Source organism: Zootermopsis nevadensis, unplaced genomic scaffold, assembly GCF_977971745.1.
Source record: "Zootermopsis nevadensis isolate Lab colony 2312 unplaced genomic scaffold, Znev_1.0 Znev_ptg000020l, whole genome shotgun sequence".
In the NCBI taxonomy this organism is placed as follows: Eukaryota; Metazoa; Arthropoda; class Insecta; order Blattodea; family Termopsidae; genus Zootermopsis; species Zootermopsis nevadensis.
In genome coordinates this window covers 8,202,106-8,221,704 of record NW_028259152.1, presented here as the reverse complement: position 1 = coordinate 8,221,704, position 19,599 = coordinate 8,202,106, and the positions used below count along the sequence as shown (strand labels likewise).

General features: G+C 35.4%; 1 protein-coding gene across 4 annotated transcripts in view; it reads right to left on the bottom strand.

Annotated features, from left to right (window-relative positions):
• LOC110835359 (non-canonical pre-mRNAs endonuclease FASTKD5, mitochondrial) overlaps window positions 1–19,599 on the bottom strand; it is a 58,627-nt gene that overhangs the window by 2,832 nt on the left and 36,196 nt on the right. For 2 of the 4 annotated variants that reach the window (XM_022075486.2, XM_022075487.2), the window contains exons 1-3: window positions 4,252–5,831; window positions 2,838–2,956; window positions 1,623–1,782 (exon numbers count right to left, since the gene is read on the bottom strand). In XM_022075486.2, the coding sequence (XP_021931178.1) occupies window positions 1,623–1,782; window positions 2,838–2,956; window positions 4,252–5,716 (1,744 nt within the window). In that variant the 5' untranslated portion in view covers window positions 5,717–5,831. Of the gene's footprint in view, window positions 1–1,622; window positions 1,783–2,837; window positions 2,957–4,251; window positions 5,832–19,599 lie in introns of those variants that run through there. The other 2 variants (XM_022075488.2, XM_087351664.1) reach the window with 2 other exon arrangements.

The following is a 19,599-nucleotide window of genomic DNA, read 5'->3' as shown; positions in this document are numbered from 1 at the left end:
ATGTAAATTTAACATGTCTTAACAATCTTTGAGTGTAAGCAACAAAGATGTAATTTTAAACTGACCCAGTATTAATCATAAAACTCATATAAGGAAACAAAATTCTGGATTTAATGCACAACAGTGATTGCTGTGGGAGTATTGTAACCTGGAAATTAAACTTTAATTGCAATTCATAGCCATGAATCTACAAGGTCAACAACATCATTCACAGAAATACAACACGAGTCATCTTTGCTGGATATTGTCCACTGGAAGCCTCTTATCCACACACTCCGAGGACGAGCAAGAGTGCGCCGCCAGAACCAACCAGACCACTAACTCGGCCCCTTTCAGGGCCTTTATCCATACAACTAAACTCACCTTTCTCTCTCTACTTTCTCTCCCTCTCCCACTCTCGCCCACGTGCTACCATTGGTCCACTCCCATACCTGCTCCCATTGGCTCGGGGCAGGCTACACCTTTCACTTCCCTGCCTATAAAATCCAACTCCTCACACCCTATTGGCATATTCATCGCCCTGATGACGGAGGCAGTATGACCTCTGAAACGTTGGTTAACATCGACCAGACTACACAGCGCAATAACCCAGAAGACAGAAATCTTCATATCTGATATACATAGCATTTCAGGGGTTGGCTCTGCTCCCATCTTCACTAAAAAACCTGACAGATCTGGTTTGTTGTGTAAATGAAAAGCAACAGGCATCAATGCGAATCATAATAAATCAATTACAGTAAACTACAATGTTAATAATAATAGGCTACGCTTATCAATCTATCTGCATATTCTTACCTCAGAGTAAGAAATAAGAGATTCTCATCTATGACAAGTCATATATAAAATTAAAATTTTATGCATCTGAAGCGTCATGTTCTTTTAAGACACACAATAAGATGAGATACTCTGAAATGAATTGTAGGAAGCATTTCCCATTTCAATTTGTTCTGGTCTCCACATGTAAGCCTGTTTAAATCCTGTCCAATGACTCTTTTCTCTCAAGATTTTAATGATAATATTCATGGTACTGACAGGTTTGGCTTTGTATACATTTAATTTCTTAGATAATCATGCTCAGATTAATGAACCAAAACTCATAGACCTCCCACTGTCACTATTAACATTCATACATCTTGATTACAATCTTCCCTCTCAAATGATGCCTTTTATACTGTGTTCCAAAACACTGCCTGGTATCAAAACCTTTTCAGTAGTGAATCCTCCTTATTGAGTCTTAGCTATCTGCATTATGTCACTAGTTAAATCTTAGTTTTACACATGGACCATCCCTGGCAGTCACTAAACTGGAGTGGAGTTGACACATTATATATTTAAAGATCTGTACAGTGGGAATTTCTAAAAACTGGATCAACATTCCTCCTCCCCACACTAAAGCAGAGGTACATGTACAAAATATGGCTTTTCCCTTCCACGGTTCCAAGTTTACAAGATTAGCATTTAAGGTCTAGGAGCAATAAACAGCCTCAGCTGAGATTCAAACCACCATCTTCTCAAATGCAAGAAAGACACTCCTACAGTAGGCTAAGTCATCAGTGACTTGAATCTTCCTGTTATTTTACCTGAGGTTTACCATGTGCAAACATACATAAGCATGAACATACCTGCACGTTCTCTATGTGGAATGAGATGCCCTAAGTGCACCTTTTCATTACCACCAAGAACGGAAATAGCTGCAGAGATGACCTCAAACAGAATCTTGTCTGTTGCACTTAGTTTCCTTCCAACCAAATCTTTATACTCCCAGATACTATCAGTGTATATCTACAACAAATAATATAGTTAATATGTTCATTACACAACAAGAAAGAGGGATGCAAATATGCATACAATTCAAACAAGACCCTATATAGCTGATAGCTACATGGTACCAAGGACTGTCATGCAATTTATGTTAAACCAATCTGAGTCATCTGCTTTCATACCGTCATGAAAACAAAGTGTTCAAACTGGTTATTTAATTTCACTAATATTTTTCTGTATTTTTAAAAAATGGGATACCACAAACCCAAGGATCACATTTTGCAGACGCAAATTAGGGACTTGGCTTTTTAAAGTGTCCAGTTATTTCAAATGAAGTAGACAGTGCTGCCAAGTCACAGACACAATGCTGAAGTTTAGTCATACATGATAGTCAAGTTAAGCAAAAGATGATGCAACATCACTATGTCATAGCCCCAACTTTTTTTTCAGCTTAACAAAGTGACACTCGTGTACCATTTTGTCTGAATCGTAGTATAGGTTTACCAAAATCTGATCAAGTGTATATCTTGGGCTTTAGAATGGCACATAATATATTATACGAACATTTATTCACAGGTTATTAAACCCCAAAACAGGCAGTTGATGATTTATTTCCTGAAAGTGCAACTGTCATCACTTGAGTATTATGAATCACATTTTCAACTACAATAGTTAAAAAGCATTAACTGGTAGGACGATTATGAACAGGAAAGGATTTAGAAGGAAGCAGTTGTACCCTACTTACAGGCACTGTCATAACATTTGCCTGAAAGTGCAGAAGAAAAATATAAAACAGCGACTGGGTTGCTGACCACTTTAATTACAGGGTTAATGTTATGTCAGTATTCTAGTGAGACAAATGGCCAAATGAACTATGCACAAATTATGACTCAACAATAAAAGTCACACTTCAGTATACCTTTCTACTCTCTTTTTATCCTAAGAACCTCAGCCTCCTACAACCTATATGAGTATTCGTATATTTAATTAAAACAAAAGTACTGGTTATGGAAAAGTAAATTCCTTACTCTCAATTGCCCAGCCTTTCACATTTCTTGAATAATTAAATAATTTACCTTTGCTAGAATTTTTCTAAGTTTGGGGTCAAGTCGGGTTCCATTATATTCAGGGCATTCTAATTCCACACTCAAGTCCAAACTTAGGATCTCTCGACCAACTTTATGACTGTTTCTCCCTGAAAAAACAGTTTAAAATTACATAACATAAGAAAAAAATTTAATGTATTGTATCTAGCTGGGGGGAGGGGGTGAGACATTAACTAACTGGCTACAGACTAGACAACTAAGATTTAACTACTGGCAAGGGCAAGAATTCTCTTCACCACCACTGTATCTAGACCAGCTCTAGGCTCCACCCACTACAATCAGTACCACAGACTTTCTCTACAGACAATGACTGGAACATGACAGTAATTATTTACCTCTGTACAGTGCTGATGTTAAGACTGAGTGGAGATAAATGTCCACTTCCCTACACAACTTCAGGGCATGGTGTTTAAGCACATGGACAACATTTTCAGTACCTAGTTGACAGCCAACTACACCCAGACAAATGTGGTTATGAAAGGAAGATACAGTAATGAACAGACCAGTATTTGTATCAAATCCATGGTACATTCATGTATTTTAATGGAGCTTTGTTAATTGATTTTTCAAAACACAACACAGAATATAATCTCAATCCAATACTATCAGTACCCAATGCAAGCAGCAGGAATACCAACTTGCACTGACCTCCAATAGCAATGTTCCAACTCCAGCCTTAAATACTTTACTGAAATGTTCCAAGTATTATGGATCTGATTATTTTGTGTGTGTGAGAGAGAAAGAGATAGATAAAAAAGATGCTAACACAGCCAAGAACTGAAGAAGGGCAGTTGAAAAAAATTGTTCACAAATTATTTTTTTAAATTATATAAATTCCATTAACACAACCAACCCCAACCAAAATAACATTATGAGTAATAATATTGATGCTTTCTTATTTTAGTTGTACTACTATAATAAAATGTAAATAACTGGCACAGCTAAGCATTTATATTTGTATCAGAAACAAGTGTTGTTTCATGCTGACATGTTCTACATCCTTGGTTTAGGCCTATGAAGTACTTGTGGAAATTAAATAAAATCCTATTCTATTCTAATGTAAACTGAGTACAAGAATTTTGACAATACAGTTCACAAAAATAACATATCTTTATCTACGCAAGCGCACGTTGAACATGAAAACTTAAGCGTAAATAATTACTCACATGCTTTGTTATTAAACTTTCTCCAGACTTATAACAATCGATACATGGAAGGTAGGAAACTATAATGGGGTGGGAATGTAGAAGGTTTGGGATATAGGCTACAGATGTATGTGCAGTGGCCACCCTGTTTCTACAGATCAATATTAATAATTAAATAAAATAATATTAAATAATAATATTATGAAGAATAGTAGTAGCATTAATAATTGATGCCATACCATAAACATCACAGATGAAACTTTTATCCAGTACTCTGCTAATCTCCTCAGTGAGGAAAACTTTTTGCAGAGAGAGATAATGGAGGCAACATGGCAGACATTTGGGGTACTGCTGAATTTCTAGAGTCCTCTCACTTTTGCAAAGTTCTTCACCAATCAACTTATAGATAGAAGGCTCCATTTTATGTTCATAGTTATATAAGGACAAAGCAAATGCAAGTCTTTCAAGATCTTTCAACCTGGCCAATGTAATTTCATTAACAAATCGCTGCACAATCTTGTTCATTGTTCCCTCATGATAGGTATGTATGTTGGTGCCTACTAATGCAATGTGCGTGCAGCACATTTGGGAGACTCTGTCAATATGTGGCATGAGTTTGCCTATAAGAACAAACAACATGTCTGCATGTGTTGGCTGGAGAGAGTAACGTATTACTTTCATAAGAGCAGCCAGTGTAATTTCATGGATGGTATCAACTGAATTTATAATGCGTCTCAGAAGGTCAGAAAGAAGAGTCTGGCTCCTGATTGGTTTTTCACTTTTAAAGAAACCCATAGCAAGAATTCCCAGATCATCCAAAGTAAGCTGATCAAGACAGTTTTGAAGACTGTATTCAAAATCATAAACTGATATATGTGATGGAAATTTACGACGTATGTTTATGTAGAACATACACTGGACTAACTGAGAAGCAGTGAGTTTCTCTGGTCTGCGACTTAATCTCACAGTACAATGCCACATAAACTCTGATAGCCTTCCCAAATAAAGCAAGTACCAGTGATCAGCAACAAATAAGAGTTTATTACGATCCCACTTTTCCATTCTTAGTGAACACTGTTTGTCAACTGCTTTCCATAACTCAGTATAATTTCGAGAAGATGCTTTTTCAGCTGTACACCATTTTCTGAGACATGCTAATATTCCAATCAGTTCATCATCACTTAACTGTGAACATTTCTCCACCAATGTTTTAACAAGTCCATCAAATATTTCTCCAGTTATTGAATGTTGCTTCTTGGAAGCATACAGCGATATTTTCTTAAAATTAACAAAAGCACTTTCTGCAGATTCATTACTCCAGTCTTTTGCAATAATATTCTTAAAATCATCATCAGATATCATTTCCACTTCACCAAGATAGTCTTTAGACGCTAACGTGGCTGAATAAACAGGATTTGTTTCCAGTACTTTATGTGCATATTCATTTTCAGTTTCTCTAAACTCCTTAGCTGATGTTGATACATTAGTGATCACAGTCTTATACTGACCAGAAAATGTGTATGTTAACAAGTTTGCTACAGAGTTGTTCTCAAGATCACACTCAATACATTTAGAAGTGTGGAAGTCCAATAAATTTTTTTTCCATGGAATCATCACATGGTAAGATTTGTGCGTCTGCAAACCAAATTTCTGGCCTACACGATATAATGTATTTGACAATTGCGAGATAAAGTACTTTGACATGGTTAAATTCTATTATGAATAATTCAAAACATTGGTTCTTGTAAAGAGTATAAAATTCAATTATGGAATGAAAATTTCCTTCGCCATTCAAACCATTCGTACACCATACTTGTTTACGTACCAATCAGCAGGACTGCCAATCTTTAAAAGCAAATCTGAAAAAAACACCCAATGCTATTCCATGCGAAGTTTATCGTTTGTAAGATAATATACATTATTGATGAAAGACTCTCGGGCAACAAGCCGCGTCAGGTGGCTGAATGAACCATTTCCTCCGCCAACGTTTCGAGAGCCATCTCTGCTCTCATCCTCAGGGCAGACGAGTTTCGTTTTCGCAGCTTACATGACCCAGACCCGCAGAGCTTATCTATGTTCGCAGTTTTTGATTGCGTAGTGAGGTACCGTCCGCTGATTAATAAGTACCTCTTTGCTAAAGAGTCGCTCCAGATTTCTTGCTTTCCAATGCTATTAGTGGGCACTGTAACGTCTTGCGTATTGTGCTGCGCATAGTGAGCAACTTACAACATACAACTGCGACGTAACAGTAACCCAGTCGGTAAAGAAGGTTAACTACTCTTCGACCTTCAAAGTACCTCCTCCCCCGCCAAAAGAATTTTGAAATTCTGATATCGTAAGTAATTTTTGTCTCAGAGAAACTTCATACATCTTTTGGGTAAACATGAGTATATGCACAATAATTTTCACATAACTTTTATCCATCAGTTGAAGGTATCCCAGCAACATGGGAGTTCCTTAAAAATTACGTTATTATAATAAGTATTTAAAGTAGTATGATATTTATTAGGGCTGAAGTAATATTATATTACATACATGCATATACACACATACACTATGGAGATACGTATTTATTCTTATTTTATCACACACACGGACTGAATTGTTTTCTGTAAGATTATATTCGCTTGATGTTCAGATTAAAGTCTTTTCTCGGACACAGATTCCTGATACAAGACATCTAATTACGAAAATAAAATATATATCTTATGTAACAATTTTTAAACATAATTGAAATGTAAGACACATTTTCAGTGCATCGTGCATAAAACCGGATTGAAAAATAATTTTCTGTGTTCAGGAAATGAAATTTGACTGACTGTGCTGCTGAGTATCGTGTGGTGATGGAAATTTGTTTAGTAAATTAATTTCTGAGCCTCGCACGTACTGTGGTTAGTAAAGGGAGTGGAGATACAGCTCACTTGCAATTCTCTGTCAAAAATCCTTTTGTACTTAAAATCCCAAGAGAAATCAGAAAACTAACTAATCTGTCGTAGGCGGTCTTTAAACCCCACAATTTTAGTTACGTTCATACCGTAACTAATTCGAATTAAAATGTACTTTTTACCTCCACGAATTTTAATTTTTCTCACCATCCAACCAAACGTAGGACATTTTCCTACAGTATGGGAAATTTCAAAAAATTAAGAATGAGTGGAAGCGAGACATAAAGAAGACATGTAAATTCAAAAAGAAGGGAAAAAGAAAATGATAGAGGAAAGAAGAATAAAGATGTTTTTCAAATTGTTTAGCTTCAAAATGTAAGAATCCATTGGTAAGTTATTTAATGACTCTCCATCAGCTCTAGACATTATATAGCGTCAAATGTGCAATTATAAACACATGTTTGAGCGTGTTATCTCTTAATTAATTACTATAATTATCATCATATATACAGGGAACCTATAGGTTTGTTACAGGAATTGCTAGCGACTTCTGTAAATAATTAAATTATTTTCATTAGTATAAATTTCTGAAATCCGAAAATTGTATGGTATCAGTTATAATTTTCGCATCATCATATTTCTAATTTTTAATATTTCAAAAAATTACTTATAAAATTTACGAGATTATGCATGATTCATCCTTGATTCGAAAGTTATTAGGAGGGGGAAATAAACTATTGTTTATAAAATAAGGTAAATAATTTAATTGACATAAATGTAGATGAGCTTATTGTCTGACAGGAACTATGGTTTAAATACCAAAATCAAAAACTGTTTTGCACAAAGTTAGAAAACTTGACCGATGTAAATATTTATATTTAACGAATTTCTGAATGTACGATGTATTAGGCTGTGGGAGAGTATTTGTTTTGAGTAAATCACCCGAAACTTCGCTTCAAGGTTTCCTTATTCGGTTATTACAGTTTCAGGAAACGGGTGGAAGTATTAGTTCATGCCTGCTGTTGTATGTGAATGAGTCCTTCATAAGGACTCATTGTCTCTCTCACACACGCACGCACGCACGCGCACACACGCACACAAAGGCATACTTTCACTCTGTTGAGAGAAACGTTGCAAAACTTCTCAGCTACTTAACGATTAATTCAATAGTAATAGACTTCTTTTATCTTTGTGTTATATCTTTTTGTTAGCCATTTCCACTGTAATGCAATTTCGGGTTTTCTCTTCCTTTGAAAACCATCTCTCTGTACCGTATTTCTATTTCCCAGTGTCGAATTTGGACATAAAGTTATTACCTGTTGATTATTGTGTTTCAAGAAGTTATTATGTTTCAAGCACATCCGGACCGAAGCTGCAATGCAGGGGACAAAATGAACGATGGCTGTCTGCTGAGTTGTTGCATGTTGTAGTCTGGGCGAACTTCCTGATGATGGGGGCAGTAAGGACCTCTGAAACGTCGGTAAACTTCCAACAGACCACATGGCGCAACAACCCAACAAATAGCCATCTTCATACTCGCAGCGAGAACCTGATATCTCACAAACACTTATGAGAATTGAAAGATAAATCCGGTCTAATGGAATTAATTTGCAATATGTAAACTTCCAGAACACTTTTTTGTTGTTGCAATTTTGTATCATTATAGTTCTTATGTTTGATCTGTGGTCTGAAGTCCACACATACGTTTTCAAGGCGTGGTGCTTAAGAGACTGTTTAATGCGTCCTTCTATCTTCGTTGTTCTTTCAGCTATCCGTGCTCTCTTACTTCAGCCACCAATTTTCTTCGCCTGTCTATTTTATCTATGTTCCTTCCTGTCAAATATCAGTGACTGCCTGTCTTGATGGCTGCCCGTTCGCCCACAGCTCTATTGATCAAAAACCCGCCGAGCTGAAGTGTTTTACGTGGTCAGGTAAACTTGAGACCAACAGCAAATTTGGTAACATGACTTCATTCTCCGGCATCATGTGCAGTTGGAATCTCCAATTTATGTGTGACCTTTTGATGCTACTATATGGTGCGTACAGGTGTACATAAAATCATAAATCGTGTGCTGTGAGCGAAATTAGAGCCAGCTGATGTAAGGTTCTGAACTATTTCGTAAGAAATCTTCAATCTTTCTTCATTTCCTCTAATTTACATATAAAACAAACTGCAGGTATAACATTAACTCTTTAAAGCCTAATTATTGCATGAAATATGAACTTTTGCCATCGCTTGTTGCCGCGTAAAAGACCTTAGAGTGCACAGAATAAGAAGTAAAAATTCCAAGTATGGCGGTAAAACGCTCGAATTGATGCTGCAACATCTATAAGAGTATAAAGAAGTTAATTACGTAACAAGTTATGGTTTAATGAGTATTACAACTTTTTTGGGCCTGAACTTATGGCAGTAGTTAGAGATTACAACATAAAATAAACGAATTAAAAAATCCAGTTGCGCTGCAATTTAAAACGGATCAGCTTATTCATTAAGCGAAGCCAGATCTGTGACAAGCCGAAGGGGCTGATATTTACTTCGGGTCGAAGGGACAGCAAAGTCGTGAATCCCGCTTTACGACGTCTGCTGAGGCGTGGGAAGAATGAACGAAATTGGACTGGGCTCAGGACAACAACAAACTAACAGACATGCTCGGTATTTGACCTTGTGTGAATCTTTTCAGCACAAATCAAAAGTACACTCACGAAGATATCAAGAACGAGTTACATTCTTGCCCACTGCCACTCAGTCCAGGACCTTCACACATCGCCTGTTTAAAATATAAATATTACAATACGTAAAGAAACGCGTGTTTGTGAAAAACGTCGGAAAATGAAGAAACCCCTTGAAACCGAAGCTCCTATAAATAATAATTAAGAATCCAGTTACCATTTCAAACATAAATTTCTTAATGCTGTTTAAGAAAACAATCACTGTTTATAGTGAGAATCATTCAATAACCACAAATACAATGCAGCGTTATTCATTGTCAGAGCACGTGGTACATATACTTACCATTGGGCTTTAATGATTGAAAGAGGGTTATTAATTTAATATTTTTACCTGAGTTTAAAGGAGGCAATAAGGAGACTGACGAGCTTTATATGATCAAGATCTTTATCATTTGTAGCATACTTTTCACCGCATGTTAGTTACTAGGAGGCTGAGTTGTAGCTCGAATGGGAGTTAAGGATGACAATGATGATAATACATTCAGTCTCAGTTTGTTATGTTTCATTATCTTACCAATACTAAGTGATCCATATGCATCACCAGGCCTCTTTTATGTCATGGCCCAATCCTGAACAGTCCTCTACTGTAACTTTCTTAGTCGCAAACATTTTACTGATCATTTTGTTTTCAAACACAAGTAATTTATGTTCTTTCCTCTGAATAAAAGGCTACGTTTTGTACCCATATAAAGCAACTACTAATAGTAACAATCTGGAATGCAGACTGACACCGAATTTAGGACCGAAAAATAAATAAGATTTCCAGATTTAAGTCTTCTCTTAATTTAATGACGGACTAGATTTATATTAGTTGTTGTTCCCATAAGCTCAAATTTTGATTTTATTTTAAAATTCTTATATAATTACATCGTAATTATTTACTCGATTTTTTAAAGTATAACTCACACATTCTTTTCTCTAGACAACTTTACTTTCTAGCCATTTTTATTTTCCACATTGTACAAAGAGCTTAAAATACATTTTTACTTTTTAGGTTCCAATTTAAGATTATTAGGCCTTCGTATTTAAACAACAGATAGGTGATATGAAATTTTCTTATCACGTGGCGAAGATATTTTACAGAACCCTTGTGGTGAAACTATTTTTAGCTAGAAAGATCTGTTACCTTCTGCCACAAAGCAGCTTCAAGAACAAACGATGTGTGATATATTCGTCACGGAGAAAGAAATCTCCGAGTCAACGAAGCTAAGAAACCAAGCCACTTTATTCCGCCTTCGCAATATTGGGAACAGATTCATAAGCCGGAGGAAACAGAATGATCTCCACCATAACAAACCAAACATTTCCTGGGAATGTGAAGCGAAAATTGTCCATAATTTGGACAGGAAACCGCCTCGACTCACTGAATTACAAATGTACGCTTTCGTGTGTTTCCACACACGTGCCAGGGTAATAAAGAAATACCACACTGGCCGTCATACTGGAAGGTTTTGGCCATTTTACGAGCCTTTGGTTCGTAAATGTCGTGGGAAAAAGCTATTTAGGAGACCTACGATAATATATGTATATAATTAATTATTGTTCCCTCTCTTTACTCAGTTTTTCTTTAACTCTTCCTTTCTTTATTCTAAAAAGTATTTCATCATTTTGTTTATTTCTTCTGATCCTTGTATCTTTGTTTGTTGCTTCATGTTCTCTGTTTCTTTCATTCATTGTTTTTATTTTCGTCCATTACTTTCTACCTTTCCATTCTATCTTCTGTTCCTTCGCTTGTCTTTTCCTTCAATCGTTCCTTTCTCTTTTTTCATACTCACAGAACTAAATTAACACGGAAAATTACGTGGAAAATAAGTACGCGAACAATTTCGTTAGACGAAAGCGACTAAACTTGTATTTAAAACAGAAAGTGAACGAAGTTGTCTTTTCAAACTCTGCCACCTTCCTAGCAGAAATCAAATATATTTCCGTGTATTCCGTGATAAAGCATTTTCACCATACAGCAGTTAAAACGTGATCTTTACTCGAATGACACAGAGTAAAGACACAGTGACAAGGTCACTTCAACTCACATATTTTAATCTAAACAAATTTTAATTAATTTTAATACACATTTTGGTTACAATAAAAATTGACACAAATTTTATCTTCATCCATATCGAAGCACAAAACCCCCGTCTCCAATATTCAATTTTATTATGTCTAAAGCTTAGGCTTATAAGATTTTTGTCCAGTATTATCCGTTTATGATCTGGCGGCTAGGCGACCATAACACATTTTTATAATGCAAAATCAATCTATACCCACCGCTAATGTTTGTTTCGCGACTTTTAATGCATAAAGCGATAACTATGCAGCACCACGAAGACAAATAACACAAAACTAGACAACGAGAATTTATATTCACAATATTTTCTTAGCACATATGCCATTTTATTACTTAAATAGGATATAGTTTATTAGAGAAACCGAACGAAGGACGGACAATTTGTTCTCTGCAATCAACGAACATCGCTGAAATGAGGTATGAAAAATTGTAATGAACGTATTACTCCAATTGCAAGAGATCTTTTACAAGTGGGCACATAATTAGTTCTCAGTTACAGTGAAATACATGAATCTTACGTGTACAGAGACTCTAAAGCAAAGGCATGCAAGATACGGAGAGGCTGAACTGAACAGCCGGAGGGAGATTGGTAACTACAGACACAATACATCCAGTAATTATGTTGAAATATGAGAGTATTAAAACAGATTCTGTCTCCGATTTTCCTGAGGCAGTCTTGATATACTTACTGCCATTAGAGCCGTCAATAATACGGAAAATACTTCGTTGTTCTCTGTACTAAAATTCTTCAAAATATGCTCAGCGTCTCTCGCAAAGGTAACTGTGTGCGTTCGCTCGATTTTCAAACATGTAAGCCAAATATGTAAACGACGTCGGTTTAATTTCATCTTCACTTTCACTGACAGGCAGATGATTCATGATGATAAGTTCTGTACAGAATCCTGTAGAACAACGGGGGCATAAAAACAGCAAAAGTTTCCATGTTTGTATGATTTGAGGTTTTCACAGCGGTGAGTATGAAGATTTCTGTCTTCTGGGGTCTTGCGCTGTGCAGTCGGGTAGATGTTTACCAACGTTTCAGAGGTCATACTGCCTCCGTCATCAGGGCGATTCATCTACCAGACTACACAGCGCAACAACCCAGAAGACAGAAAACCAAGTTTCCATGTTTATTAGTAGGGTTTGTCTGTTTTTAAAAACCGTTTTTTTGGATAAATTTGTAAAATTCGAAAACCGGTTTTAGATACTAAAATTAATATATAAAAATTTCTGTTAAATGAACTAAAATATTTAAAGACTGAAATTAGTTCCAAATTATTAAATGCTTTAGAAGTACGAATTCAAGAAAGTAGACAAGTTGGATTGGTAACCCTTTTGCTATATTTGCAAAATCCACAAAACATTTCAACAAGGAAATCTAGTGTATTTCCACTAGCTTCGAAACTCGATATTATTAAGTTATCTGGAAAAATATTGTCTAGAATATATACAAATTCTTGTATGGAAACAGATTCCGATGATGAATATATCGGAAACAGAAAAACTATTAATCAGGTCAATGCTCTAAAAGAAGCCGTGGAAAAATCAATTCATAGGTTTCTTGAGAAACCTGAAGAAATGATATCAAATCCGAAGACACTGAAGGCGGAATTTCCAGTATTTGAGGCAACCAATAAAAGAACAAAGAATTTAGATTTATTATTTGATGCCCTGAAAACGATAAAATCAAGTTCAGTAGCCAGCGAGAAAGTATTTTCTATTTCAGGCAATTTTTGTATCTAGAATAAGAACAAGATTAAGTAATCGTACAGTGGACATTTTATGTTTTTTGAAGTCATATTTCCTGAAGAAAAATACTAAATAAAATAATAATTTGTAATTTATATTTTGTACGGATTTTAGTTATTTTAGTTTTTTATTCGGTTTTGTATGGAGTATATTTTATTAAATATAAATATTAAATAAACTGAAAATTGTTAAAATAAGTATAAATATTTTTTGCTGTTTTAATTTTTTTGTAAAAATTCGAAAACAGGTTTTTTGGAAAAACTGGAATTCGAAAACCGATTTTTTCAAAAGTCGGTTTTTGTATAAACCCTATTTGTTAGGAAGATGTATGTACTATAATATTGTATACGTTGAGTTTATAGAGAACAAATACCTTGTTTTTTCCATGATAAATGAAAACTGACACTCCTGAGAAAAACAATTGTTTTTTGCCCATATTAGTCTTCTGGGTAGTAACGCCGCGTAAACTACAGCTGAAGATGGAGGTAGTATGTTCCATCGAACCGCTGGTATCTACCTACCAGTCCATACGGTGTTTCACCACAGAAGACCAACATAGACACATCCATCGCCGTCAGAAAATCAATCTGTTACTGTATAATTTATCCAGATGATAGTACAGATTTATTTTCATTTACTGTTTTAAATAATAGCAGGGCGGTAAAGACTGATTTAAATAACAAATATATTAATATCAGGATAATTATGTGTATCCAACTAGCATATCTCATTCACTACATCGAAAAGGTCAATGCAGATTAACTGCAACATCATATTATGTGTAATCGTAGTAGATGTACATCTTTAAATTCTTATTCTTCGCGTGTATATACGTCTGAGAGTTCAATCGTCCATTTCAGTTACGAAGACTGTAAACCCATACAGTCATCAACCAGTCCGTTTAAGTTTCATAATTTTCTACAGCGCTGAAAGATAAGAATTTCAGGATTATTTTTGTTTCTGTGTAGACAGTTCGTTTCGATAAAGCAACGCAGTCAATTTCCGACCCAACTGCCCACACACTACCAAAGTTATGTAGTCTTCTAGTACAGGCTGACATTGGCTACTGGTGACAGTAAGACATTTCATGGATTTCTCGTAAGAAATTGTGACATCTATTTTCCTCTAAAGTCTTCTCTACCTACGCACAGGCTATAAGGAAATATAGATACATGCCTATAGAATTTTATAGCATATTTATACATATTTTGTCCCTTAGTATACGTTCAATATATTTAAAAGCCGTCAGGCGTGAATTCAAAATCTCATTCAGCAGGCTCATTATTAAATTTTAAAGTTAAAACTTTCACTACAAAATTTGTAGATAACTTTATAACCCCCATCAATACCAAATTTCACATTCTTTGCTTAAATGGTTCAATGCATATTTTCACATAACGTGAAACTAAACACAGACTTCGCTCAGCCGTCATATTATTATCTTACGGTCTTGTAAAATGTTACTTATTTTTTTAAGCATCTTAAGAAACGGAGGATCTTACATTGGTGGTTCTAATTTCGCACACAATCAAAATCAGCACGGTTATTATTATGGTAAGGATTTAAAGCTAGAATATAAAATGTAATTCAAATGCCTTGATGTCGATACAAAGTTTAATAAAAATAATTCAGGAAGTGGCTAGGTAGGACACACACGTATAAAATTATATTACACAGACTTCAGTTAATGAAAGAGGTTCTCTTTAACGTCGGGGTTAACTATTTGTATTATTTCTTGTGATGTTTAATTTTATAAGCAGAACACTCAGCTAAATATATTAATAATATAAAGTGTACAAAGCGGCACAATTCTAATCCAAAACCAGATTTGGGCCATAATTACCGACCTTCACGTCGCTGTATTCGAACACGTGTTTCGCAATGTGAGATCCTGCTTCTGGCATGAACAAGTACACAAACTGCACCACTGATTTAAAATTCTTATACAGACTTACTTCCGAGCGTTGTGATTCAGCGATTGGCATACAAGATAAACTTCTGATGTAAAACTATTACATTTTAAATTGAGAGCAATCCTTTATCGCACCTGATTTCGACAGGCCTAATTATGGTGTATATAATTTAATCTGGTGTGAAGGAAATATAAATTCATAACTTAAGAATATCTAATCATGATATAAACACTACAGGCGACGTGGCTTGGTGAAAATCCCTCCCTTGTCATGTTAGCTTAGTTTTAAGTTTTATTCTCACCTTTGTGATTCTAACTGGATCCTTTGACCAGCAGTTGGGCACTTATAAGTATAGCACTTAAGCTGTTTATAAACCCATATATTAGCCGGAGATGTAAAAAGAACACAATTTTATATATCTATGATTGCCATAACCGCGTAAATATATACAAATAAAAGTGTTGGAAGTACATTTGTTCATTTCACTGGAATGCAAAACAATTTGAGCGAAAACATTAATATTCAAGTGTTTGGAGCTGTAACATCCAAGAGCAGCAAAGCACATAACCAGTGAACTGTAAATATTTACTGTCGCTTATACGTGGGCTATAATCCGTTTATAGATGGCGGCAGTGCACGGTTCAAGCGGACATTTTACTGTCTCCTAAAACCACAATACACTTATATAACAATCTTTCTCGCTTCATAACAGGCGTGTTTTGTGTTGACATTGGATTATCTCAGTATTATAACCGAGACTGTCATTTGTTGAACCATACAGTGTTTCTGGCCGTATTTGTAAAAGTATAATGAATGCGAAATGATTATTTCTTTTCTCTGAAATGTTTCAGAACAGAATACATCTATCAATTTTGTACAGTTAACATAGTTATTAGGTAAATAATTTTTGCCCAGTATATTTAAATAAATGTTTAAGTTATTTGCATTGTTTACTGTTTCATAAGCAGTTTAATAAATGTACGCACAACATAATAATTCTGGTACTTTGGCCAGAATTTGACCATGACCTTTGCGAATAGCACTAGGGGTGTCAGTGTTAGTGCCCCAGCTTAGAATAAATGCGATGAGAGAGGAGAATCAGGAGGCAGGTGAAAGCTGAGTATGAGAAACTCGATAATTTGTAATGTTCAAGAAATATTATTTAGCACCACAAAGGAAAGCAGTTGAAATGGAAATATAGCAGGCATGGCAGACACGAGAGAAACGTACAAAAATTATAGTTTAAACATCTGAAGGAAAAAAACCCTCGATAAACTCAGGTACAGATGCGAATATAATATTAAAATGACCCTTAAATAAATAAGATGGAAGGGTGTTGATTGGATTCAACTAGATCGAGGTAAGGACAAATGGCGGGCTCTTATAAACACATTTATGATTTTTTGGTTGCATAAAAGGTGAGTAAATACTTGACTAGCTAAACGATTGTCAGGTTCTCAGTAAGTCCGCTCCACGGAGATAGAAATGTGATGCTTCATGAAGTTTACACGGTGTTGGTATTTTTAATGTTATAAAAGTATAAAAGTACAAAGATTGGCAGCCTCTTGTAGCAAAATAGTTATGCGTCATGCTTAGTAAAACCCATAGATTTTTAAAATATAATTAGGGGAAAAGGACATTTAAACATGATGGTACTTTAAGACGTTTCGTCATAACCAAAATCAAGAGGACGGTAGTGCCAACTCCCGAAACGTCGTGGTGTATGTTGTAGCACTGTTGCACGGAGCAGGCTCAGTGGTAGCTGTCCTGTAATTCAGTTATCTATACCCGTGGCGTCTATGCTCCTGGTGCCTCACTTCAATGTGTTGGAGGATTGTGTTCAACTGATATGTTTTGTGTTACGACAATGAGCGTTATGCATAATTACGAGCAGAATAGACAAAATTAGCTTCTTACACGACCAGCACAGTTCTCAAAACGTGACACGCAAACCCACTGCTCCTCTTGAAGAATGTAGTTTTGTAATTTCGAAAAACTTTTAGGCGTATTTACTGAATTAACTTCTTCGAAGACATACGTGCTAGAATAATAATAACTGTTTAACAGAACCCTACAGCTTGGAGACTTCATTCAAAAACACGAATTGAACGGTAAAAGTAAAGCTACCCTTGGTTCCAACCACCTGGTTATGAAAGAGGAGTATGTGACCGTGGAGGAAAGAATCCACGCATTCTACAAGTTGGCATTACCTCTTCGTTCTGGTTTATAAAATTATTCCTTATTATATAAACAGATTGTACTATGTTTAGTCGAATGGGTATAAGCCTGTGAACGATTAATTGGGAAGATTCAGGGGGCAATGGCTGTGGTCGTAAGGATAGCCGAATTTTGAAAAGGGAATTGAATCCGGGTTACAGAATAAATAATGGAACACAATATGTGCATAAAGTAAATACACAAAATATAAAAGAACAATAAGGTGAAAAGAAAACACCGGTAAAAGAAAAATACGAAACAAATAATCAATGGAAAAATTTACGGAATTAAGTACATAGATATAATACGAAAAAACAGCAAGACAGAATACGAAAATAAATAGATAGACATACATAAGATGATAAATGGATAGATTGATTGACTGATAGATAATGGAAAAAAATGAAATATATACAGATCATATGAAAACAGCAACAGAATGAGAATATAATAAATAAATAAATAAGAACGACCACGGAGGTGGGGGAATGCTTTGAAAAGTCTGCACTAGAAGACAAATTTACCGACGGGTGTGGCAAACAGTCAACTAACTCGCATGTATTTATTTAATTATTTTCATTATAATGGTTATGTCTCATGGAAAAGTGTGGGACGCTAATCTCTGCAAACATAAGATAGTGTCCTCACTGTGTTAAATCTGTGGGCGGAGGGGGAGGAGGGGTGACCCTGGAGCAGAGCGCACAGTGGTAACAGCCCTTCAAGTGACGTCTGCGGACTTCGAGTGTCCTGCGACAGAAACACACGTCCTAGAATTCAGCTCAAGAGGCGCTCTCTGACTTCTTCACGTGAAATCGATATTAGATTTTGTATATTTCGGTTCGAATCCTCTTTATGGCTTTACCATGCGTTCTGCATAAAACACCAAACATTACTTCATTCTTTCTGAAGAAGTGTATTTATTTAGATATAATAAGTGTCAAAATACAGTCCAAAATATACTTAAAACTGCATCGAGAAATTATATTAAATTAAAGGTATAAATATCAATGTATCGATTCGGCGCATATTAAATTTTTTTAATTGATTTCCGTTTAAATTCTCTCAGAGAAGTCCTCGACATCACAGAATTCTGATTTAAGTTATTTTTATGCATTATTATAAAAAGTAGTTGGGCTCCTTATGTGTAAAGTGTCTCCAGTATAAAATGTCGCCCCATAAAGCACATGATAAGTTTTTCAAATATTCTTGCAGCGAACGATATTCGAACCTATGTCTCGAGTGTTTATGTAACAACAGAATCAGCGGACCAGACACAAATAACAAACCCAACTAGGGTTACATACATACATGTTACTATCTTTCGCTTTTGAATGAATAATCATGCTTCCATGAATTAGTTCAGATAATATGCTAGGTAGAAATGAAGGAGAAAGGCGATGAATGATCTAATAGGATGTGGAAACTCAAATCTCTTTGTGGGATATTTTGCTGAAAGCAGCAACTTCCCACTATCTCCGATGGAGGCAATGTCAACCGAGTAGGACAATAATTTGCTATTAACATTTCCTAAAATCCAGAGATCGGAGTCGTAACGCTTTTGCTACGTGATGTCATTCATTCTCCTCGTGTCTGTCTCAGACGACGTTTCTCAGAATAGCCAAGAAGCATCTCATCAGCATGTTCTTCATCCTTTTGGTTTGCTTCATAATTTCCATTCTTATTATTCATCATATTGCCATAATATTCATACTATATCTATTCTTCATTATCATCATCAATGATTTCTATTTTCTTACTCTATAGCAGCATATTCTCCTCCCCCGTATTTCTTTGTTATTAACAATAAATTTAATTATAATTTTTGTTCTTTTATCTCTTAAATAACATACAGTCTTATCTTCAGCACAACATTTACGAGGTCTACCAATATTTCTTCTTCCTTGTTGACGGCAAATTTAAATTATTTTGGTGACCTTTCTACTTCTTCTTAGGACGTTTCTGTCCTCGTTCCAAGTCGGATGTCTAACAACCAAACCTTTCCGGCTGTGTCTATCTTCCCAAAGTTCC